The 26,096-nt window shown below is 36.0% G+C and overlaps 1 protein-coding gene across 13 annotated transcripts in view; it reads left to right on the forward strand.

Annotated features, from left to right (window-relative positions):
* The window catches only part of CDC42BPA (CDC42 binding protein kinase alpha), a 188,809-nt gene that overhangs the window by 54,012 nt on the left and 108,701 nt on the right, over positions 1 to 26,096 (forward strand). For all 13 annotated transcript variants that reach the window (XM_042789351.1, XM_042789354.1, XM_042789352.1 and 10 more), the window contains exons 3-6: positions 7,310 to 7,401; positions 13,688 to 13,771; positions 18,336 to 18,431; positions 23,214 to 23,362. In XM_042789351.1, coding sequence (XP_042645285.1) covers positions 7,310 to 7,401; positions 13,688 to 13,771; positions 18,336 to 18,431; positions 23,214 to 23,362 — 421 coding nt within the window. The remainder of the gene's footprint in view (positions 1 to 7,309; positions 7,402 to 13,687; positions 13,772 to 18,335; positions 18,432 to 23,213; positions 23,363 to 26,096) is intronic.

Consider the following 26,096-nt stretch of genomic DNA (forward strand, 5'->3'; position numbering starts at 1 on the left):
TACAGTCATTATTTATCTTTTTTCTTTTTTCTCTTTTTTTTTTTTTTTTCTTGGTTTCTCTCTACTTGAAATTTTCTGTGTGGTTGCAGTTTTTGTTTAATGCATAATATTAAATTTTTTATTTGATATTCATCGACACGTAATCTTTCACAAACAGTAAGGTAGTATTTTTCAAGAGTCTAGTCAGATTAGATGGTGATACCCCTATTTTGCATAATAAAAAGTAATGTGCTGAGGGAGTAAGAATTTTACTTAAAGAATTAATTTTTGATGCTTGGTTTATTTTGATTTTTCAGAACATTTAGTAATTATAAATATAGGTCTGATTTTATTTACAGCTTAAATGTCCGGCATTTTTTGGCAGTCAAATACCAGCATATGGAGTTACATGTCAAATATTGAGGAATGTGAAATTTCAGCTTGACTGTCAGAAGTGTGATTTTAATTGACTTGTCTCCAGCTCTGTGACAGCGCTAGGAATGGATTCTAAGCAGTGTTCAGCTTTATAAGCGTAAGACCACCTCTCTCCTTCTCATTTGTTAGCCTTTCAGGTTTTTAAAATATCACAAAACTTTTTTTTCTGCTTGCTCTTGGTTTGCTCCCAGAGCATTTCCACCCTCTTTACTAGGTGGAACAGGAGTCCTAGAGGAAAGATTTTACTGATCATGCTACAAACATTACATCAGAATTCCAGTGCACAGCAGGATGAACTAAAGTTCAATATTTCACTTTGCTGCTAGTATAATAATATTTAAACATAGGGTGGTTTACTGAAATTCTTGTGATGAGAAAGAATGGTAATATAAAAAAATTAATAGCCATGTCTTGATGTGGTATATAAGTGTTGCCCAGATCTGCAGTGGGTGTTTCATGAATACAGGGATTATTTTTCATCTGAGTCTGGGGAGGGAAAAAAGAAAACTGTTCCTCGTATGTTTGGGAAAGATATTTTATTTCTCTTTCTGATATTTAAGTTCTGTTGAGGAATCTTTTGTGGTAGCTGTAGCCAAAGATGTCTGGATGGTCTCCACTTGACCTAGATGAGAGCAGTTTACTTTTTTTTTTTTTTAAGATGAACATGATCCAGAATATTGTGTCTGTCGATACCATAGTACAGGAATTTGTGGACATGCTTCTCATTCTTAGAAAATGCCAGATTCTTAACTTGTACTTAAAGATGTTGGCACTTAACTCTTCATCAGAAAAAAAAAACATATTAAAAAAATGTTCTGAGGGAGTGAAAACTCAATCTTAACTGTTAAAACTGAGAAGAGTATTGGTGGCTTATATTTTTTACATAGCCTTAACTAATGTTCTGTGGTTCAGCTGCTACTGCTGTTGATTGCAATTTATGCCCCTGGTTTGCTCTGGAGAGCTGGCAGAAACTGCAACAAAGCTTTCTTATGTGGTTTTGCCAATCTTGGGTGGGTGGAACGATTTCTGTCTCCTCTCAAGTAAATTAGGCTTTAAACAGCTCTGCCTTGATGATTGTCAATTATTTCTCCTTTGTCTTGAGAAATACTATTTATTTTGGGTGAAATATTCTCTCACATCTCTCTTCTGGAGTTTTTTGAAACCTCTAGTTACGATCTGTCTTAACTCAAAAATGCTATTTACACATTTCATAATCACAGCTGATAGAAGCCAGTGGAAAATGAATACTTTGGGTTTGGACTGAGTCTATAAAATAAAAACACTTGTTAAATTCCTTCCAGGAATTTAGCAGAAATTTCAAAACTAGAGAATGCTTTTAAAAACAAAGCTATCGATGTATTATTTTGCCTTTTTTCTTCTTTGTTTATTTGGGGTGGGTTTTTTTTGGTTTGGTTTTGGTTTGTGTTTTTTTTTTTTTTTTTTTTTTTGTTTGTGTGTTGTTTTTTTTTGTTGTTTTGTTTTGGGTTTTTTTTTTGGTTTTTTGTTGTTGTTTTGTTTGGGTTTTTTTTTTTTTTTTTCAAAGGGCAATGTTAGGAAGAATCAGAGAGCCTTCTGGTATTCAATTAAGTGACAATCTCTTAGGTTATTTGGGTATTCTCTTTTGCATGGTAAAGCTCTGTATATATTTTTGCAATTATTTTTAAGTAGTAAATGAAAGGGGAATTTTTCTTGAGATGGCAAGCAGTTTGTTTCCCATGTTGGTTGTTTTCTTTTCCAATCTCTTTTCTTCATAAAGAACTTTAACCATTGCTGTTGACAATTCTGGTGGATACAGCTTTTACTTTCTATATTTTTGGCGTGACATGGTATTTTGCATTGAACAAGGCAGTGTGCAGAAGGCAGGGTTTGCTGAGTGATACCTGGATCACTAACGAAGCAGGTTTTGTGATTCCTTTGGGAAGTAAGACATGGGCATCTTACTGAGACCTGCAGGTCGAGGATATGGTCTTCCCTATGAGCAGCTAGCCAGCCTATCATATCCAAAAAACAAGTACAGCATGAAGTGAGGCACCAAGAGGAATTTATCAACACCGTCCTATTCTGCTTTGTTTTATATTTAAATCAGTTGTGGGTCCCGTTTTCAATTGCTGCTCCAGTCCACAACACTTTCTTTAAACAGTCAATATAATTTTCGTCTCAGCTGGGTTTAATTTCAACCTGTGTTTACAGCAGTTCTGGTTTGCTGCAGTGTTTTGCTGGAGGGGGAAAAGGGGCACTAGCAGATGAGGGAGGAGGAAAGAGCTCAACACTAGTTCCCACCAACTCCCAACAGCAGGTTAGCACTGAAAAATCTGAATTTCAGGGCTAGCCTGCCCAAGCTCTGCAGACAGAAACTGGGAGCTGGAGGGAGAGAGAACAAGGTAGGAGCATGAGACTAACTTTGCAAATAAAGCATCCAATGTTGCTGGTTTATTATTTTGATGTTGTTTGGTATCATATATAATCACAGTACCCTAAAATCTATTGGGTTATCAACCGTGTCGCTGTCCTCCCTGTGTCAGCTCTTCAGGAGATGGACTTTAATCTCCAAGAGTTAAAAACTTAAACCCCTTGATATTAAACATGCTGTAGGTAATGCTAGTAACTGCTGTCACCCCTTCCTCCTCATAAATATGATAAACAGACTGTTGAAGCTCAATATCACTACTGCAGAATCCGTTGTTTTGCTTCCCTTCTGCTGGACAGTTGTAATAAAAGCCTCCCTTTTCAGGGCCAGAGGGTAGAATGTACTCTGCTTTGTGTGCCTTGCTTGGCAGCTGGAGTCCTGGTGTTTTTCTATGTTCTTAACATGTTACTTCAGCTGAAGTTCTAGTCAAAATTCAACTGGAAAAACCCTAAATTTCAAACACTTGTAGAATTCTTCTTTTATTAATTGTTATTGTTTGAATACATTATAAGCATAAATGGAATGAATGGTTAGAACATAAAATGTGGGTAAAGACCCACAGAGACTTAAATAACTTGAAGGAATAGTCATGACAGGTTCACCTTGTTTGATAAAACAGTCTAGCTTACTACTTCAGTACATTGGTTCCCCTTGAGGGTGAATTGAGAGATTGTGAGGTTTTTTCTTACCATGTGTAATTGATTGAATAAGTGCAAGGAATCTTGCCAAGGGGATGGTGGTGCAGTTTTCTCAGGCAGTAGCCTCCTCCATAGACCGTATGTATGACTTGTCAGTTTGTGGCTGTAGAGGACACAGTGGCAAATTTGAAAGTTCTATGTAATGAAATTTGGTTCCTGTGGAGTTGAAAATCGAGGAGGAGCCAGGGGACATGCTGCCCACACTTACCCTCTGGTTTGGAGGAAAAAGAATTTGATTTGGCAGAGCAAACTGCTAGTCCCTAATCTGTATCACACATGACTAGCAACCTTGAAAAGGGAAGTCTGTGTGGAAAAAATCAGCTATCCCTCTGTGTATTTCTGTAGGTTGAATGAAGTACCAAAGGAAATGCCCTCACACTGCCTTTTGCTCTCAAAAAGCAGCAAAGACTGTGTCACTCATGTACCAATGATTAAGGAAACTGCAGCTCCTTCTGAAAAAGAGGGTGTTGTTTTCTGTTAACTTCGTGATGATTCTGTTTAGGGGCATGGGGATGTAAACAGGGAAGGGCTTGTGTACCTGTATGTTTTGACAAAGTTGTGTTGCAGGGACCCCTTTGAGCATGTTGCATTTTGAAAACCGCTCCCTGACCTTACAGTTTGCTCTCTTTATAACAGCTCGTATGACATTGCCAAACTAGTTGCAGAAAGTCTGCCTGTTAACCTCATAGTCTGGAAAGCTGGATGTATGAAACAGCTCTCTGAAGATAGGCCTTCCGAGACCCTTGGCCAGGCCAAGTTTTCTGTATTTAAGATTGTTGTTGCCACAAGAACAGCAGATGTTTGCACAGCAGACAAACAACATTGATGATAAAGCAAATTGACCTTTTTTGGAACAAGCTATTTGAAGCACATTCCTAAGGCAATTTTTTTTCCCCCTTCTTTTTTCATTCTTTTCTTTTCTTGGACTTTATCTTTCTTCATAAAACTGCTTGGCTATACATTGACATGTTTGTTGCTAGAGAAGATAACGAAATTTAAGAGAAGTGTTTACAGACTTTTCCTCTAACACTGATACTACAAATCATTAAACCTAATCCAAATGTTTTTTTTGTCAGCTGTATTTTACTGAAGTAGTTATATTTATTTTTCCAGTGTCCCTATGGGAACCCTGGAAGATTCCAAAATGCAGTAATTAAAGAATGAGAAGCCTTTCCTTACAATATAAAGTGAGGAAGAGCTTTGTGGTTTAAACAGCTATGCTGTTGCTTGTTAACAAGATATTTTGCCTTGTACTCTAGCCAAGCCTATAATGGTCAAAAAATGTTGAAGTTGAGAACTACACATTTGTTTTCAATCAGTTGTTTTTCAAGTTAAAAGACTTTAATGTCATCTTTTAATTTGTTCACTAGTATTTGTCAGTAGTGTTAATATTTGTATTAAATAACTTGGTACGGTACAGCTGAGGCTGTTCTAAGGCAGTACATTTTATTGTTACTTATTTTTCTATTGCAAGACCTTTCTTGCAAGGTATAAAAGATAATTGAAAATTTGGGGAATCTCTGTGAACTTGAGTAATCTACTTCTGTATAAATTACATTTTAAATGTAATACTGAATGTGTATTTTAATTCTAGAATTAAATATTTTGAATAAAATCGTTACACATTTAGAGATATCACTAAAGTGAATATCTCAGTGTTGTATGGCTGCATCTTTAGTATTTAAGACCAAAATCCTAGGTTTTTTAATCATAAGCTGATGTTGCTGTAGTTACAACAAATGTAGAGAATTAATTTCTGGCATCAAGGAATTTTAGAAAAATTGACTGAGTTCAGGGTTTGGAACCTCTGAGGTTTTTAAAGGATTTCATCTATTCTATCACTAACATTAGTGGAGGTGTGCTGTATTGCTTAAAAGGAGAAACATAAGACGCTGCATTTTTGCACTGTTCTTTTTCAGATGTGATTTACAATGCTAGTTTAAGGACTCTAGGATAAAGAAGTTTTGTGGGGTTTTTTAGGTGTTGAAACTACAGGTAGCTTGTGTCTTGTCTGTTTATAAAATAGCTTTGCTGAATAGTAGGCTTTTGGACACGGATTTTGTATTGTCTTGAAGGGTTGTGTGTTATACAAATTCTAAATTGATGGATTATCTGTATCGGTATTAGGGTTTGGTTTTTTTTTAGCAGGATTAGTTCATAACGTTAGAAGAACAAAGTACTCAATTCTAGGAGAATGCAAATCAGGTTTCTTACATGTATCTAGATGTAATTTGGTTGTTATGTAGGGTCAGTTGCTTTTGGAGCTTCTGAGAACCAATTCCCATTTCTGTTTAGAAACATTATTCTGAACAAACTGTTCTGCAGTATGATGCCTGTTACAACTCTTCACTGCAAATAAAGCTGTACTAATTCCATCAGCCTTTGTATAGATAGAAGTGGACATAGATGGGTCCCTGTACCAGGAGAGCTTTTGTGGTTTGTGTGGGCCACGTAAAATGGCTACCTTACAGTGCGCTTTTTTGTGTCTGTCTTGATCCAAGTATGTGATGGTCAGTGCCTTGTCTATTACAAAAATACTGTTGCTGTTTTATAGATGTCAAACTGGGTGAATTATCTGAAGCTGCTTGTTTAAGATCATTGAGGAAGACTGCCTCTGAGCCAGAAATTGAACTTAACCCTTTCTGAGACCCATTCCAGTCCTGTGTACACGGGGTTATACAGTCTTCTTCTATGGGCAACTTCTATGAACTGTATTTACTGAAACTCACATTTTAGTAAAAGATTTCATATATGTAAAGTATTAAAAAATATTTTTAAAAGAACTCCTTTTCCTGCTTAATTATTTAAAGTTTGGGGTGGGGTTTTTGTTGTTTGTTGTTGTTTTTGTTTTTTTTTTTTTTTCTTTTTTAGTAAAGGTTGTATTACATGATTTTTGAGGTAGAGTTATCAGTAACTTGGATGTTTTGCATGTATACTGAAAGGATGTATTAATAATTTGGGACTTCTTAGTTGTGGTGCTTAATGGGGCTGGAAGAGGGGAGCAGTCCTCCTGATACTGTTGCGTTGCAGAGAACACTATCGTTACCTGGCTAGATACAATGCCTTATTTTCCTTACTGCTTTCAAAGATGATATAAAAGAGGGAAAAAACAGGACTTTATATACATGGGGTTTTTCCACTGAATGTGTTATTAATGTCTTGAGTACTTATTAATAGCCAAGAATTGACTATTAAGTGTCCTCTATCTTGAAGAAGTGGTCTCCAAAAATATTGCATGATACATCATCTAGGCCAATATTGCTTTTCCAGTTCTGATTCATCAGCATTTTAATTTTTAATTTAATAGAATAGCGTGTTGCTGTTTGGTAGAGGAATTAATATTGTCCAGAGTGAACCTCTCATTACATTACACTTTGCTTTTGCAACCAGAGTTAACAACATATAGCCCAGATGCAATGGATGTCCATGAACTCAAAAGACTGCAAAATAATATAGTCAGCTTGACTATTATTTAATTTTTATTTACAAAATAGCAAAAATAAGCTTACTTTATAAACTTTTTCTCCCAGCAATTTTGGCTTAGTTCCTACTGGTCATTATTTCTAGCTGTAAACTTCATTATATTGTATTCGGGAATATAGGTACAGAAGCAAAATGGTCTGATGTTTTCAGGGCTCTGATTACATCTATTTTATGTTACTGTTACCTTGTTGCTTGCTTTTTTTTTTGTTTTGTTTTGTTTTTTGGTTTTTTTTTTGTTTGGTTGGTTTTGGTGTGTTGTTTTGTTTGTTTGGATTTTTTTAATGATTGATACTTTCCTTTGTTTCAGCCAAACCTTTTACATCTAAAGTGAAGCAGATGCGACTACATAAAGAAGATTTTGAAATCCTGAAGGTGATAGGTCGAGGAGCCTTTGGGGAGGTATGTATGTGAAGGAGGTGGATGGAAGGGTTTGAATGACACTTCTGCAAATCTGCGGCACTGAGGAAAGACTGTTAATAGTGATATACTGATGTACAGGTTTTTACATTATTTAGGTATAATGGATATTGTAGGCCTACCTAATGTTTGATGCAAGTACATTTTGATTTATCCATTCTTTGACAGCTCTTTTTAAGCCTTTTAGATTTTGAGAGAAGGCAAATTCACATGGATTAAAAGATCATGTTTCAAATGTGTGATAAATCATTTGCTTGACTGTAATTCTTTCCAGTCAGTAGGTGGAGGCCAGTGAGTTACTGATGGCATAAAGATCTAGCCATTTCTAATCATACTAGTAACTAAATAGTCTAAAAGTAGCTTTCAGCAACTTGAATAGCCAAATATCAATACTGATATTCTAAGAACACATATAAATCTCTCTTTTCCTATCATTTCATTTCCTATCTTTAATGAATGTTTGAATATTTTTCCTGTATTTCTTTTAAAGAGTTTAGCAAATATTAGTTTCTTTTTCAGTCGTCACCTGCTGCTATCAAACAATTTTTTACTGCTTCTGATTAACCCATCTCTTACTTGAAGTTGTCAGACAAGGATGTTGATCTATAGGTTTTACAGTCATACCAGATTATATAGGTTGAGGAAACTTGAATAAATAAACATTAGCTTTCTGCCCCTTCTTAATTATATTAAGTGCATGTGCTTTGTTCTTCATGCAGGACACTGTGTATGTAGAAAGAGCAACCTAATGTGTAACAGTGCTTTGAGTTTGATAGCCAAATATACTACAGATGGGGATAGTATGTGGAGCTTCTGCAGAAGGTGCTCCATACTGCCTGAAAATGTGTGAACTGAAACCCAAAGTGTAAGGAAGAGATTTCTCTGAGCAATGTCTTAATTGCTTTTGGAACAGGAAACGTGGTTTCTTTATGTTTTGTTTTTTTTTTTTTAATCCATTCTCTTTGGTACGAAAGCATCTTCGGAGAACCTATGGCACATGTTTGCATAATGTGTGAGAATTAGTCTTTACTAGTCTGTGGTTACAGAAGAATAGAATTCTGTAGGCAGTATGGAAGGAACAGGAATTTTTACTGTAGTGTAAGTTATTACATACTCTGCCTACATGCAAATATCATCATTGGCCAACTGTAAATATAACAATAAAATAATAGTATTTATTTAGCTACTCTATCAGTTTTGGTTGGGTTTGCTTCATCTGGAGTAATGCTTCTTTATAAAGGAGACTGAAGGCTGAACTTACTCATTGATAATTTATTTTTAGTCTGAACCTCTGTCACGAAGAGAATGTTGCATTCTCCATTATGATGTAAACACTTCTGTTTAAAACATTGTCTTTTTTTCAGTGCTGCCATAGTAGTTGCAGCTGAATTCATTTACAGATTGTATAAGATACAAGAAAAAAATCACTGATGTTAGAGCTTACTTGTCAGAAGAATCAAATATGAAACCTGCCTTACATTGTTTTTTTTTTAAGAGAAGTAATTTTTGTCTGCTAAATCAGCATCAAACTCCACAGCAGCTAAACCACAAAAAACCTGTAGTTCTTATTCAGGAAGCTTTTTTGTGATGAATCACCCCATGAATAGTGAGAACATAACTTTCCCCATCCTCTTCTGGGGACAGTCTGTGCAATTGGTTAGATCTCCTCTTTTAGGAACAGTGCTTTCTTTCTAGTTCCTTATCTGAGAAAGATAGCACAACTTGATTATCAAAATTTTCAGTAAGAGGTAAACTTCTCTCAGTGAAGATGTTTGGTTTTCCATGTTCTTAAAGTAGGACTTACTAAATATTTGCAAGGTTGTATGTTAAATTTCCTTAGTAGCTTGAAGAAGACAAGTTTGAAGTCCTACATGGACATTTGTCTAAGAAAACAAGTACTGTATGACATTACTAATTATCATTTAAAATAACCAGTAAATATCCAAACAAGGTTGAAAAAAGGACTACCAAATTTTACTAATACTTAAGCCACCAAAAACTATGTCAATATTAATTTTCAAAATACTTGTATGATGTAGGAGACTACAGTAATTTACTAAAACACATTAAGGAGTCTGGAAGAATGTATTTTCTTTCCAGCAAACTACAAATGAGACCAAAGTTGCTCTAGGTTACTGGGAGGAGTAATTTTTGACTCCTGAATCAACATAATTCTGAAATTCTGTAGACTACAAAGTTAGTGCAAGTTTTCTTTGGCATGGTCTCAGACTTGTTCTTATTTTGATTTTACGCTACTCAATTTCTTCAATTTGCATAGTCAAATATTTCCCTTTTTGTTTTAACAAGTTTGATATAAACAAAAAGTAGTTTAAAGTAGCTGTTGCTTACAGCTGTAAAAGTTCATTGTTCCTAGTTTTCTTTTTCCCCATACGCTGCTTGCTGCCAGTCTAAGAATGTTTCTTTTTTGTCAAATTAATGACATGCCCCTTCCCTCTGCATGCATATATTTACTTATTTAAAATTTTATGTAAGAGAGTGTTGTCTTTAGAAAACACAGATGTTTTGCTTGGAGGAGGAGAATTATCCTGGTAAAATTAATAATGCGGGCATCAAGTGTTTCATTGCACTGACTTTGGGCAGCATGGTTTGAAAAATTTAAACAGCTCTAAACAATAAGACTTTAAACTTGAGAGTTGAAGAATGCAGCTAAGAAAGGTGAAGCATCTGGGCAACAGCTCTCAGCAGCATAAAAGTGCAGCTTATTGAAGGTTCTAGGAAAAAAAGTTCAGTACTTGCTTATGCAAACAAACGTTATGTTATGTTGTTGATATTTTGAAGATGATGAATTTTGTAGCTCTGAGAACTAGTTAGTTACTCCTATGTTTTGGCATCCAGTTTTGAACAGTAGCATTCCCTCTTCCTGTTTCTGGAGATCTGCCTACTCTTGATGAAAGAGAAAACCAATGCTGAGTCTTTATTTTTCTTATTTTTCTTACTTTTTAAAATTTTTTCTTTAATTTCAACTTGAATAGTTTCTGTTTTAGCTTTTTTCTGTATTAGGCTGTTGCTTTTTAAGCAAAGGGAATGTGCAGACATGTACCATAGACACAAGTAGCCAAGTTCGGGGCAGAAAGTGTCTGACAGCATGCCAGACTGTGCTGCTGTTTGTGGGAAATACAGAAAACTGTTGGAAGAATGGGGGGGGGGGGGGGGAAACACAAAAAAAAAAAAAAAACAAACAAAAAACAAACAAAAAAAAAAAAAAAAAAAACCAACCCAAACAAACTATCTGACTAAACCAAGATGTTTACATCAGCACATACCAGTCATTTTTTTCTTGGGCTGCTCACAGGAAAATAGGAATTTAAAAAAATCTCCAACCTTTAAAAGTCCAACTTTAAGAAATTCTAGTATCAAGACACTTCAGGATAACTAGACAGGAATGATAATCACTTCTTCTGTCTTGAAAGCTTCACTGGGGAAGGGAGAAGATCAAAACAGAACTCTATTTGGGCCTTTATGTACATAGGTTATACCTCTGTGTGTATATGTAAACACGGCTTGGGTCTGTAATCATGTTTCAGAATTTTTTGTTACAATTAGAAACTGCATCAGACTGCTCATTGCTAAAGTGTCAGGTTTTTCTATCACAGTCCCGAAATAAGCATTTTAGAATTTACTTTATTAAAGCACTGAGAGATTCCCCAAAAGATGCTGTGATTGCAGAAAAATTGCTTGTGATATTTTTTTTTTTTGGTGTGTGTGGTGGTTATTGATATGGAATAACATTAATGGGTTGCACAGACTAAAAGACTGCTTCCGACTGATTGTAAACACAGCTGGTAAACATGAGTCTGTTTTTCTTCTTTAGTCATTATTCAATACTATTACACATGCACAGAAGGTAACAAGCCCTTGATCTTGTAATTGAAGGCCTATGTTCCAGCTGTTAACCAAAGGCAGTGCTGTATCTTTTTTGGTTGTGTCCAAGTGATTGCTGGATAGGAGACTACCAATTTAGGCAGCTGTGCAATTAGCATATGTCTTTCAGTAACAGTCTTTTGCAGAGTAACACAGCCTTTCAGTGAGCATGCTGCAGGTGAGAAGTGAAATCCTGAAGTTGGATTTGAAATACATGTATTATCCTATGCCTCTGGCTGCCTATACTACAATGACTAATGGTGTAGAAAAGGTTATTTTTCATGCTGGGCAGCAGCGGCAGTCTGGTCAGCTCTAGGACCAACCTTTTAATTTTTCCCTACAACAGTCAAACAACCCTTAAGGGTACTTAGGGTGGAATTACATCATAGCTTTATACCACAGATCGCATCATGCAGGGGTCCCTGCCATCTAAGACATGATACAGTTTGAATGCTGACTAGTTTCATCGTTAAGGCTTTTTGCTCCTGCCGTTTCTTATTAGAAATCAATGCAGATATGGCTTATCAGAATTTCAAGCTACTTTTAGCTAGTAAAGTAAAAGGAGACTCAAGATGTGAATCTGCATTGTGGGTTATGTATCGCTGCAGAGGATTCATCTTTCCCGCCTAAAGAAAAGTGTGGTGCTCAGTCTTGGGGTACCATGCACAGGAGAGCAGACATTCTTTATGCATTAAAAGTGGATTACAATCTAAAGTAACAATATGTTTTTGTGTTTCAAATCTGAATGTAACTCAAGGGATCCCCAAGTCTGGAATTAAATCTCAGGTTTTATGCATGAAGTAACTGTTAAAAATTTCAGTTCATAAACTAGTTTAAACAAGTAAATGTAGTACCTTTCTGTCTTCTCTCCTTGTTTTTATCTCCAACCCCCACTCCCACCACCCTGTGACCCCAGAAGGCAGCCGTGTCAAGAGCAGGGCTGATAATGCATTGCTGCACATAGGTGAAGCAGCTGTCACTTCCCATATTAATCTATAGCTAAGCAAGAGATACACTTCTAGATATGCTTTAGTTCAGACATGTGAGTATTGCAGCCCTTCAACCTGCGATTTTGCCATGTTCATGAAGCTGCTGCAGCTGATGACATGTGTGAAGATGGTTGAAAGAGGTTTGTATGACACTTTCTTCAAACTGTCTGATCCTGTATTTTCTTCTCAGTTATCGCTGTCTTCACATATAGCTGGTTTACTGATTATGAAAGTGGTGGAAGGAATGTAGGATTCCAGTTCAGTATTTTTTTGTCACTGGCCTGCAGGATGAAGATGATGATAATCTGTGTGACGGCATGTTGGTTTGTAACCAGATGCACACAGAAATAAACTTTTATCTGTTTAAGCCTTAAGGTTTATTTGAAGGAAAAGAGGCAGAATGGGATAGTTGGAGAATGGTTGTTAAAAACTTACTGATTGTTGAACTTTTCCACAGTTGGGATGGTAGTGTAGTGGTCTGGTCTCAGTAGCTCTGAGTCTGTGGCAGATTAATGGCCATTTTAGGTAAGACACTGAGTTTTCCCCACCCAGGGAAGCCTGAGCTGTGAAAATGTGTTTGTGTAAACTTCTTCCCTCTCTCTTTCCTAAAAATATTCTATGTTAGCTTTTATTACAGCTAAAGAAAACTGTAATATTCTCAGAAAAGGATTGCATCAGTTGCCATTGTTAATTTATTATTATATAGGCGTATGGTATCTAATGTTTCAGAAGCAATGAGAGGGAGAGGGGGCTTGTGTTTCTTAAGTTTTATTTCTCTAGAAAATGTGGATTTCACTGTTTCCCTGCCACTGACAACAGACATGATAAAGAGCTCACTGACCTTCAGGTGGAAAAATGTTAAGTAATGCTTTTCTATATCTTTGAAGAAAGCCTAGTGCATTATTTGAAATGAGAGTGGAAGTTTTATGGCAAACCTACAGTCTAATTTGTGTCTAAAACCTTAAAGATACTGTTTATTTTGTTTCAGAAACTTGTACATTGTTGTATTTTCTTGGCACTTCTGTACTTTAAATTAGTATGTAGAACTAAAGTCCAGGAATAGAAAGCATACAGCCAGTGATAGCTTCATAATAGTATGACAGAGTAAAAAGTGTGATGGTGAGAAATAACATTGTATTATTTTTTTTTCTAGGTGACTGTAGATAAATATAATGAAATTGTGATACACAATGAAAGCTTAAAATAACTTGGAATTTTCACAGAATAAATACGCTGTACTGTTGTGATGTTACTCTTTCTTGATGGCAGTGGTATGGTATTGTGTGGATAGTAAAGCTAAGTGTCCGGAGCACTGAAGAAAAAATCTCCAAAACTGCAATTTCATAAAAACGAAAACAATATGTGTTTTCACATTTTAACTTCTTTATCTTTTCCAGGTTGCAGTAGTAAAACTGAAGAACGCAGATAAGGTTTTTGCCATGAAGATACTTAATAAGTGGGAGATGCTGAAGAGAGCTGAAGTAAGATTACAGTATTGTTTTCCATAATCATGCACCCTCTTGCTTTGCTGAATTGTTACTTCTCTTTCCACCAGTCTCTGTGTATATTGGGATTGAGGAGGTGTTTCACTCCTTACTGATGATGTGAAGATTAATGTTAAAATAAGATTAAAGGAGTTCATCAGGAGGGTTAAAATGGCATGGAATCTTGATTTACATGGGGCTGGGTGTTTTAGACATTATAACTTCTCTATAATTGCCCAAGAATTACTGACTATACAAGCAATCTTTTAATGCATTCATTCCAGTTAGGAATGTAGTCTTTAGCAAGTATTTTCCATGGTGAAAGGCAATTACTGAGCTGTAACTCATCAAGCCTATTAGTTTATCAGTAGTTAGTCAAGTTCTAATTTGTAGGCTGAAAAATCAGAAAGATAAAAGTTTCAAATTAATTTGAGTGCATGTTTTGTAAAAATGTCCATCTGCAGAAATTTGTGATGAAAAGCTCCGTGTTAAAGCTTGAATCCATGCTGTGTTCTGAAAAAGGTGGAACAGCTCTCATCAGCCCTGCTTTGCCTTGGGTTTCTACTTTCACTATATAACTCCACTCTTCATAAAATCCTCAGTACATTTCCCTGGATTCCTTTGGAAAGAAACTTACAAAATGCAGGCTACACCTGAAGACTTGTGTAATAATTTTAAACAGAATATCTTTCTAACTCTTCAAAATTGCTTTGAAGTTCTTAACCTATGCATACTTAAAAGAAACTGCTTGAAAAACAGATTCATAAAAATGTAACTCAGTGACTTACACATATGAAGTTGCTTTGGCCATTGGGTTTTCTGTAGTTTGGACAGTGAAACACTAGCGTGGTGTCTCTTCCAACTTGTCTGATTGAATTATCTCTAGTCTTCTATAAACTTCTAGTTTTTATTTGAGACTCCTGCTTTGCTACTCTGAGCTCTTGCTGTTCAATTGCTTCCAAGTTTATTCTGATTTCTGCATTTATGTTTTAATTATATCTTGTTAGGAAATGAGATCAATGGGAAACCATCACACTTTCTAAAAAAATAAAAATGTATCTAGACAAATTAAAGCCAATTTCTGATGTGTGCACATCCTGTCTCTTTTAATGAAAATGTTACCACATTAAGAGGTAAAATGGCATGCAGATTGTGGTTAGACGCACACAATGTATTTCATCTTTATCCAGAAATTATTCAGATACTGAGTAATCTGGTGTTAGTCTCGGTAGAAAGCGGTATTTCTCTCCAAGACAGATGTCATTACTGTAAGTTTTATTATTTCAGTGACAAAGAAAAAACCAGAAATGAAGTTCTACTCTAATTTTAAATGTACCCTTTTACAGTTAGTTTAAAAGCTATTTCTTATTTCTTTCCATTAACATACAGTTATAAATAGTTTTGAAAGATTTTTATCTATGCGAGGTATTAAAAATACTCTTCCCATGGGTCCAGCTGAATTTCTGGAAGACTGAACCGTTAGCCTCAAAAGAATTACAGCTATGTTTTTCCATGTATTTGAAACCTGTGGCTATACAGTAGAAATAGAACCATCTGGAGTGAAAATGCATTAGAAAGCATGACCTTCAACAACTGTTACCGGTCATTTTTAAATGTTGATGAACACATCTCACTTGTTACTACTGCTAGGGAAAATAACCCATTTTGGCTCTGTTAGAGGTAGCCTACACTAACACTGAAATACACAGGAAGATCACATAGTCCAAAAATGCAAGACAAGTGTATAAGTAGGTATATATATATAAATGGTAGAAAAAAGTTGTTCATGTATCCATATATCAGATCTGTGGGAAGTGGGAGTTACTTCTAAGAGCAGAAAGGGAGTATGTACTCAAAAAAGGCTTGCGAATGCCAGATTAAGGTGGATGACTGCAAGCTCTGAGAGTAATTGTATGCAAAAACTTGGTTACAATGAAGTTATATGGGTTGTGTGGTCAGTGTTCTCTTTTGTATTATGAAGAGCATAAGTTTTCCAAATACTTGCCACTGTTGAAAACTCGGAGATACGGTGTACCACTGGGGATGGTACCAAGAGAAGGAGTACCCGAAAGTGTGCGGCAGCTTGCTGTTACGCTCCCAGACCTGCTACCCTGAGTGTTGACACTCACTCAGAGTTACACGTGTGCCACAGTGGTGCCAGATGAGGCTCCGGAGAGACCACGGCAGATGATATGCAGCATGGAAGCAGGCAGCTCTCCTGGAAAGTGCTAACTGTGTGCTGTGAGGACACGAGCACCGAATAGCCGAGCAGCCTGAACTCTGTGCTGGTTGAAGGCCACGGTAACGGTATAGATAGAATCAAAGCACCAAGTTGGCTTTGCTGTGATAGAGAGGTGGATCTCATGACCTGGAGGTCTCTGCCAACAATTCGAGGAGACTCTGCCTAGGGAAGATGGAGTGTAATGTTGAATTAATGAAAGGCACAAAAAAAAAAAAAAAAAATATCATTAAAAAAAAAAAAAAGTAATTGAGCTATATTACGATGATTACAAGAACCACTGCTACCACCTTTTTTTTTTCCTCCCCCATGAATTACTGTAAAGCCCATGAACCACGTGGACTCTTCGGCTGTTACTGTCTCAGCTGTGACCCACTGTGGTAATAGCTGTTGCAGTCAGCTCTAGGCATACTGCCCAGAGGTGGGTGTCTAGAATGCTCAAAGAATGCATGGTCTTTTGTTAAATCATGGCAAAAACAAGTGGAATTGTAGCAACTCTCTAGTAAGTAATCCTGTGAATTTTGTCATAGCAAGTGGAGAAACTAGGTGTCATTTATCCTTGTGAAAACAAGAGTTCATATTATCTCTCTCTGAAGTATGTCAAGAGTTAACAAACAAGGAAGGAAAAAAAATGAAGCTGAAGCATACAACAGCTTTTCTTCCTTCTGAAGATCATCCTTTCTCCTTCTCCCAACAGCAAGACCATTTTTCATTTAATAACCTTTGAGGGCATTTGTTTGAAGTATGTTTTGTTATTTTATCAAATTTCACTGATTTATCGCATGATTATGCTATGATTAAAGTATACCATCTTTCTTTTTCCTGGTCTGCATTATTCTTACTCCCTGTATTCACCAAAACAAGATTTGGTATGATATATTTGCTGGGAGGAGGGGGTTATCTTCTGCTCTGTTTTTATTGCATGTGTATTTGTGCATAGCTCAATCTGAAACGGTATTTCGCTTTTCAATCTTCACTTTCCAAATCTCACAGCCAACAACCACCATGTCAGAGTTCTGGTATCTGCCTATTGTTTCTGGAAATGAAATTGTTAAAAAAAAAAAAAAAAAAAAAGGCTTGGATTTGCTTAAATTTAGCTGTCTCCTAATGTGGAAGACACAGAGCACAGTTCAAATTGATGAAACATCTTTGTGAAGTAGCAGGGTGTGCTGGAAGAGATTATGGTCTATGTTTTTCTCTAACTATCTGCCTGCCTTCTAAATAGAGCCCATACAGTTATTACTCTTTTTGTACACTATCTTCTAGAGCTTTTTCTGAACAAAATGATGTCTTGGCTTTTCTATTTGTTACCTTTTGTTTTCTTGTGATACTAACTTGAGAACTCGGTCTCCTCAAAGTTTATCATATTTCTTTGCTATAGCTTTTTCTGGTTTCTCGTCTGTTTGGTCATTTTCCTCTGTCATTCTACAAAAATGCTTCCGTGACGTATTTTGTTCACTTCTTGGGTCAGGCTGCAGAACCTCTGTTGAATTAACTCCCTTGCTGCTTTCCAGTTGGTTATTTTCTTCACATTAAATCTTCTTTTGTTTCATATGAGCCTGTGTTGCCTTCTTCTCTTAGGTATTCCTTAGCATTTCTTGGCAGTTCTTGTTTCTCCTCTGTTCTGCTTGCTATGAAGGCACCTTCTGCCTCCTGCCTTCCTTTATATTAAAGGGATGTCCTCCTGGATGTCTTACCAACAGCTTGTATCTGGCAAGAGCAGTATTCAGTTCTGTCCTACTTTTCCTGAGCAAAAAGTGGGGAGAAATCCCCAACTGGTTAATGATTATCAAATCATGACTACATGGAAATTAGTGGCAGCTATTTTCAAATGAAAAGAACCTTGCTTATTTGAAAATTCAGATGTAAAACTAACAGCATTATGAGATAAAAAAATGACACAAGACTGCAGATTCTAATTGTTTAACTGCTATTACAGTTATATAAAGCTATTATTGATTGGTTTCTTCGTCTTATATTGCTCTTCTGTCATTACTGATACATGATCTCAATATCTATATGTACAAAAAAAGATAAGATTTTATCCTACGATTTTTCAGCAGCTTATTTCTCGCTTTGCATCACTTTAACAATATGGAGAAGTACAACTGTTTAAGTTTGAAGAGGGTGGACTTTTCTGATAACCACTTTTTCATAGATTTTGGGATGTTTGGAGAGTGTAGTAAATGACTATTTAACTGAGAGGGAGTTTTGATTCTTTTTTTTAACCCCCAAAATATCATGTTAAAGCATACTCAACTTGCAAAATGTGTTTCTTTATATATTTTACTTAAAGCCTATAATTATTTTTCTCCCCTTCAGACAGCCTGTTTTCGAGAAGAGAGAGATGTGTTAGTGAATGGAGATAACCAGTGGATCACAACATTACATTATGCATTCCAGGATGAAAACTATTTAGTGAGTGTTGCTTTTATGTATATATGGATGGTAATGCAGATTCTTAGTTGTGGTTTGAGACAGAAGTATAGTTTGTTTTATTCATTAATTTTGTGTTCTGGACCATACAGACCATGTGAGGATCTGTGATTTTATGCATAAGATTTTGAAGGGTGGAGAGAGGTCAGAAACTTCAGTTTTGCTATAAATATCTTAGGAATGCAGCTTTGTTTTCTAAACCACTTCGGGACTGTTGATAAACCTTGGTCTATCTGCATCTTCCTCTTATAATTCGTCACTCCAGTTTAACTGGATATATAAAAAGTGCACTTACTAACATAGATTTTCTATTTGACTTGAAGTTTTGTGATTAACATTGCTGATTACTGTTTTACAGTTAGAAATAGGGAGTAGCCCTGCTTTGAAACAACAGTTCATTTTGATTGGCCTTTGCTTTTTTGAGGACTTAAACCCACTAAGATGTCATAAAACAATAAAATGTTCTTGCAGCATGGAAGAATGCCACTAAATATTCATAAATAAGAATTGGAAGCTGTATTTGTAGATTAAAGTGTCTCTTTAATATTTAATGTTATTTAGTTTTCCAGTATTTTGAAAGACTTGGAAAAAGAAGCTAGTATGAGGAAAAAGTGCCAATTTTTTAAAAATCTTTCTCACTTAAAATATGTTTTGATTGTGATAAGATTTTGGTAATATTTATGCCTGAAAAAGTAAATAACTAAACATTGGTAGATTTTGTTTATTTGGGCTTTATTGTCCTGTGCTTTGGATTTTTATATCACTAGTAAGTTCTAATTTTTTCTTAAAAAATGACTATGCAGTCATTATCTGTTTTTTGTTTGTTAGTTTGTTTTTCCCCTAGTGTGTCCAATAAAAAGAAGTGCTATACGTGGAATTCTTGCAGATTTGCAGTGCTTTTTGCCTTTATATTGCTTTCTGTTCTCTCAGCTCATATACTTGCAGATTCATGGGTTTTGGTGGAGCTTATATAGAGGCAGGGCTCTGCATTTATGAATCTAACTGTTGGCTGAAATACCTCTCATCCAGCTTCATGCTTTTTTTAATATGGACAGCAAAAATAATCTCATGTTTTATGTAATTGTGATCTTACTATTAACAGTATTTAAAAAAAAAACATTATATATTCCTCAGCAGCCTGCTAGAATTGGTTTTAATCTTGCTGATTTCCTTATTTTCACTAAGCACAGAGCAGCTTCTGTTCTTTATCTTCGAAAGTCTGCTAACAGGAGCTAGATTTTCAGCTTGCTGGGGAAAAGATCAGTAATGCTGTTTTTCATTATTTTAGTGTGAAAGTACCACTAATTCTATGTGCTTTTTATTAAAATAAAATGTAACAGAGGTGACCTTTAAAAAAAAAATCTGTGTAGGTTAAGCAGGGGATGTTGTTTACCTTGACTTCAGTAATGCCTTTGACACTGTCTGCTGTAACATCACCATAGACAAGCTGACAAAGTCTGCATTAGATAAGCAGCAGTGAGGTGGATTGAGAACTGGCTGAACTACTGGGCTCAGGGGGTCGTGATCAGTGACACAAAGCCCAGGTGGAGGCCAGTCGGTGGTGGTGTACCCCAGGGCTCAATAGTGTGGCCAGCGTCTTCATTAATGACGTAGACAGTGGGATGGAGTGCACCCTCGGCAAGTTTGGAGGTGATAAAAAGCAGGGAGAAGTGTTTGATGTGGTAGATGGCTGTGCCATCTTTCAGGTGGACCTCAGCAGACTGGAGAACTGGGCAGGGAGCAATCTCATGAAGTTGAACAAGGGGAAGGTCAATGTCCTGCGTGTGGGGTGGAATAAAGTAAACCCAGTATCTGCTGGGGCGACAACTGGCTGGAAAGCAGCTTTGCTTGAGGTCTTGGTGGATAACAAGCTGACCATAAGCCAGCAATGCACCCTCTGAGCAAGAAAGGCCAAGAGTATTCTGGGCTGCAAGGAAGAGTGTTGCCAGCAGGTCAGCGGAGCTCCTTCCTCTCTGCTCAGCACTGATGCAGCTGCATCTGAAGTACTGTGCCCGGTTCTGGGCTCCCCCGTGCAAAAGTGAGATGAGGCTACTGAAGCAAGTCCAGTGCAAGGCTAGAAAGGTGATTAAGGTACTGGAGCATCTGTCATGTAAGGAGGGGCTGAGAGCTGGGATTCTTCGTCCCAGATAAGTGAAGGGTTAGGGGGTTATTCTCAATGTGTATAAATACTTGAAGGGAGGGAATGAAGACAAGGGAGCTGGTACTGCTTGGTGACAGGACAGGAGGCAATGGGCACAAGCTGAAACACGTGGAATTTTTGTCTGACCACAAGAAAACACTTCTTTTACTGTGGAGATGGTCAAACACTGGAGCTGGAGGGACCATGCTTAGAGGTCCTCAAAACCCAGCTGGACACAGTCCTCATCAACCTGCTCTATCTGACCCTAGTTGAGCATATGAGGTTGGAGTAAATGATCTTAAGAGGTCTCTTCTGACCTAAACAAGTCTGTGATTTAGGATTAAATGCCCATGTTAAACCTCCACTAGTTACTAGAATGTAATGTCTTTAATTTTGTGCTTTTTCTTTTTCTTTGAAGGATGGTGCTATCATACAGTAGTATTTTGAGAATTATTTGAGACTTGAATAGATTGTGTGCATTTTTAGAAAGTATTTTTAAAGCTTTTTGAAGAAAAACAACTGTTTTTTTTTTTTAAGGACATGGATCTTGATGGGATGTATGCATTGTCTGAATTGTTTTATTAAAAATTCAATTGTTAAACTTAGCTTTGATTCCTATGCATGTGTTTAACTTCAAGTGCATGACTTAATACTGTGAATTACAGTTTAAGTCTTGGTGTATTTGAGGAGTTTAAGATTTCATTGTCATTAGGCTACAGTCCTACTCCTTGCAGAATGGGAGGTGCAGAGTCCTGTGCTATAGGAGCCAAAATTCCATTATTTTCGTATACCCAGAAACTGAGTTGTACTGGTTCAAAAATGCTGAAGAATGAGTGCAGGGATCTCACATCAGTTATGAGAATCTTAAGACTTTTTTTCAATATACTTTCCAAGCAATAACTTAAGCTCTTGGTGATATCTATAAAATACATCAATTTGGAATCTTTGGAACTTAATGATTAATGTATTTTCTAAAACCATAAAACATGAGAAGCTAATACTGTAGATCTTGTTTCAGAGGGAGCGTAGGAACACCACTAAATAGAAGATACTTATCTTGTGTAAGGCTTGTGAGCAAAATTTAAAAAGTTTACTATTCGTGTCACAAAGCGACAGATGAAAATTTGACTGTCAGCAAATGTAAAATTTTGTAGAAATGCATTTTGTACTTTCTTCATTCACTTAGAATTAATGAGGATGCCCAGGTTATTCTGGATCAAATTGTTAAGAACTTTTTTTGTCACATTTATTGTTATGGAAAATATGAGGGAAAAGAAACAGGTGTAAGATTTCTGCCTGCCCCACATCTTTCTTATAGCTGGTATAATTTAGCAGAATTTGTTCCACATATTTAGTTTCTTGGTGGGAAAGACTTGAACAAATGAGAACTAATTATAAAAGCTCCCTTTAAGTTGCATTTCCAAAATTTTAAATTGGGATATACATTATTGCATCTTTAATATTTTTTATTATTTCTGATTCATTATATACTCTTGTTAAGAGTCACTGTTTCAAATATGTATATATGCTGCCTTCTTGGAAGCAGAGGTTGGAACTCTAGGCAAAAGCTTTCACATACTATATACTTTAGTGGGAAACTATTCTAGTTAATCTGTCCACAGTGTAGTTTGAAAGTAATGTCATAGCAGTGGGTGTTAAATTAGATTGCTTATAATTTGTTAGTTATAATTAGTTTGATTTTTTTTTTTCCTTTTCCCCCTTTGCCCTTCCAGTTCCTGTTCCACAATTAAAAGAAACTACACTAAGATAAAAATATATTAATTGAGAATTTTCCAATTTTCTTAAGTTTACTTCATCCAGTCATTTTATCCATGTCTCTAAAGCAAGTGACATTATGTTCTGTCATAATATCATAAAATGGAGACAGGTTCTGATCTCTGCACCTGATTCAATGGCAAGCAGGTTTTATGTTTCATTAATAAATTAGAAATCAAGTGTATTTTTTCCTATCAGTTAAATTAGAGACGGTGACTCCTTCCACTGTATGTTGGCAGATCCTGTTTTATGCACAATGCCAACAGTATCTGGATTTGTACTGTGAGCCACTGGAAGTCTCTTAATCTTTGCCTTAATCTGAGAGTCTAAAAACTTTACTCTCTAAAATAGTTTGTTTAATGGAAAAACAAGTAGGTAGGAAAAAAAGGGAAAGGGAAGTCTGAGAAATTAGGGGCCTTAAATGAGAGCACAAGTTAACACAGTTGGTTTCGTTTTTATAGGTTTGTGCTTTAATCCTTTACTCCTTTTGCATTATACCAAAGGGCATTGTTTTTACAAGGGAATCCAGAGTATCTAAATATTTTACGTTTGGTGGTGGGACAGTGGATGAAGCTGATACTACTTCATCATGAGGCTTACTGTATTTGGAGAGGTATAAACATGAAACATATTCAAGTAGCTTAAATATTAAAATGAGGCTGAAACAGCTACTTTTTTTCAGAACATCTAAGCATCTTGGTTAGCTTTTTTTAATGCCCATGATAATGCTTGCAATAAATTAATTTGTAAGCTTCAATTGGTTTTTAGTCTCTGCTTCCCTCAATAAATGGTTTGTTTCTTGTTTTTGTTTTTTCTCCTTGTGTTTTCTTATCATTCCCACTCCATAGTACCTGGTTATGGATTACTATGTTGGAGGAGACCTGCTTACATTGCTCAGCAAGTTTGAGGACAGACTACCTGAAGATATGGCTCGTTTTTATTTGGCTGAAATGGTGATAGCTATTGATTCAGTTCATCAGTTGCATTATGTTCACAGGTAAGTTATTTGAGCTCCAAATTCCATTTGGAGTTACGGGAAGTGACTCAATGGAATGAAAATAATTCCCATTAAATAGTTTAAGCTAGTAACAAATTTGCTGTAATAGTAAACACAATAGAACCAACCTGCATACATCTTGTAGTTAGTGAGAACTGTTGCTAACCTTGTAGCATATGGCCAGAGAATGAATGAATATATGAGTGTATGTGGTGAGTCTTGCACACAAGCGTGTTTCAAAGTTAATGATCTGTAATTTATAAAAGCAAAACCGGAATTCTGTTTGTGAAATATGATCAACTTTGAACAGGTTTACTGAAGGTTCAGTCTGTACGGAAGTTGAAAACACAGCATTGTGTGGTCTGCTTGGGACTCTTTTAACCATTTTCTTCTGGACTTAATGAAATTATCTTTAAAATGAAGTGAGAGCATTTTGCTGAGTATATGGAAGTACTTAATTTGTAGTACTTATCATTACCTTGATATATGAAAAAATACATATATTCTGTGCAAATGAAGATATTAAGTCTTTGTGTCCAGCTTTTTTGGAGTTCATGATTGATTTTTACACAAAACTAGCACATCCTTTCTTTAGTGTATTATTCTTCACTGAATTCCGTGGTAGTTTTTGTATGCAGAGCAAAAGATTACCTTACAAAGGTCAGAATTTTAAAATGCACTCAATAGATGTACTTTGCTCTGACAGAAATTAGGAGGAAAACTCCCATTTGTTTAAGTTCAATCATGAAGTTGGCAGAATGAGGTCATTTGATACATCCACCTCATTCTTAATCAGAGTCTATACTGGCCATTCCTTCTTTTACTGTTCTCACTTGGCTGCTTCACTCTAGAAAAGGTGGTGGGTTTTTTTTCCAAAAGGTGTATTGCGGTTGGTTTTGGTTTGTTACTGGATTGTGTTTTGTTTTCTTTGAGATTGTGGCTTTTCATGAAAGAGCTGTAGCTAGGAGTGTTTTAAAGTGGAGTGGTGCTAAGCTGCAAATTGCTCTTCTGGAATATTTTGATGTCTGATAATTGTGTTGAAGAACTGTGTCTACCTGCCAAAAAGAGTTCTTTGTGATAATGCTTTGTGGAAAAACCCAAGCAGAGTATTTTCCTTAGGCAGTTTGCTTGAATTTTTAAGTTTTCAACTGTGTTATTTCTGAGAAACTGTTCATTTAGGACCTGATGTGAAAAGCTTTTGTATTCTTTTTAATTTGGATCTAACTTATCAAATGTGTTTGTAGGTAAACTGTTGAGATGCTATTTCCTATTACCAGGTGGAAGGTACTATGTAAACTGCCATCTTTTACCCAATAAATCTGCGTATGTGATAGTAACTCTTCCCAGAAGAACAGAATCCTACCATCTCTACCTTTTCCTCTAAAACAGATCAAAAACTTTTCAGTTCTGCGCTGTTAGTATGTGATATGCAGCAGACATGATGTTTCTACCCTCAAATAGTTAGTGTCCCCAAGATGAAATAGGTGTTGATGTAAAACTTTGATAGAAAATTCAGTAACATTGCAGTTCAAAACAACATACTAATGATTATGCTTGCATATTTATTAGTATGAATGTTTAACAAAAGAAAGTCCCTATACATTCCCAGACCATTGTTGTTTGTTCTGTGGCTTTGCAAGTGAGGTTCCTAGTTCTGAATGACACTTTGGCATTTTATTATTAATACAGCCATAATACAATGCTTGTTTGTAAGGGGAGGTTTTGCAAAGATTAAAAATGTGAAGAGCACAAGGATATGTTAAATGATCTGCCTTTGAAATGGGACTCATTCCACTGTTAGTTTTATTAGGATGTTTGCAACCAGTAAAGCAAAAGAAAGGAAAAGGAAACACATCATCTAAATACAGCTAATGCTCTTTTCCTGAAAGCTTAACTGTGGTGGCCACGGCCTTTTTGGTAGTGTTGCACACAGGAAAGGACACAGGAGAAGAAGGAAAACACTACTAAAAGATGGCTAATGTAACAGTTGTAGTAGTGGTATTTCAGATGAATAGGCAATATGCATCAGGATTTGGTATGAGTTGTAGTTAGTGAACTAGAAATCATGCTTTAGGCATGTTTCATTTCAGGCTTTTTTCATACAATGAGATAGCAACTTGTTTTGGTTTGCTTCCTTTTAGTGCCCCAGTTCTTTCAGGATAGATTTTCACATTAACCATACGTAATGTACTTCAGTGGTGATTTTCTTTTTCTCTGAATGTTTTTGTATCTTTTAAAAATTGCATTTCTGACTTTATTCTCAGTGTGCCACTCCTCTTTTTATCCACTTTTTAATTTAAATAAATATGTGATAGAATATTTTTGAGATCATATCAATCAAAACGTAAAACTTGAATGATTTTTCATTTCTAATCAATTAATTTCTGTGAACAAATCATGTGGTTTTTTACCTGATATTTAGGTGATGGCTTCTCTTTAATGTGTATCTTAGCCTTTGCTACCGTTATAAATACAGCAGCACTGGCGTTACCAAATGACATTGACAGCTCCAAGACTAGCCTTAGAAAGAAAACTGCATCTAAGTTAAGTATATGCAGGTGTTCTCAATGAGAAAGAAAGTATGTATGTATATCTCACACAAATGCATGCATTCCTTGGGAATTGGTGTAAAACTTATATCTACCCCTGATACCTTAAATTACTAATTTGTACTAATGAAGTGATGCCTGCTTGTAGGCCAAGGTTAAATATTGTCTTGTGCCAGTTTTCTGCA

This window comes from Tyto alba, unplaced genomic scaffold (genome assembly GCF_018691265.1).
Source record: "Tyto alba isolate M040663 unplaced genomic scaffold, T.alba_DEE_v4.0 Super-Scaffold_16, whole genome shotgun sequence".
NCBI classification, from domain to species: Eukaryota; Metazoa; Chordata; class Aves; order Strigiformes; family Tytonidae; genus Tyto; species Tyto alba.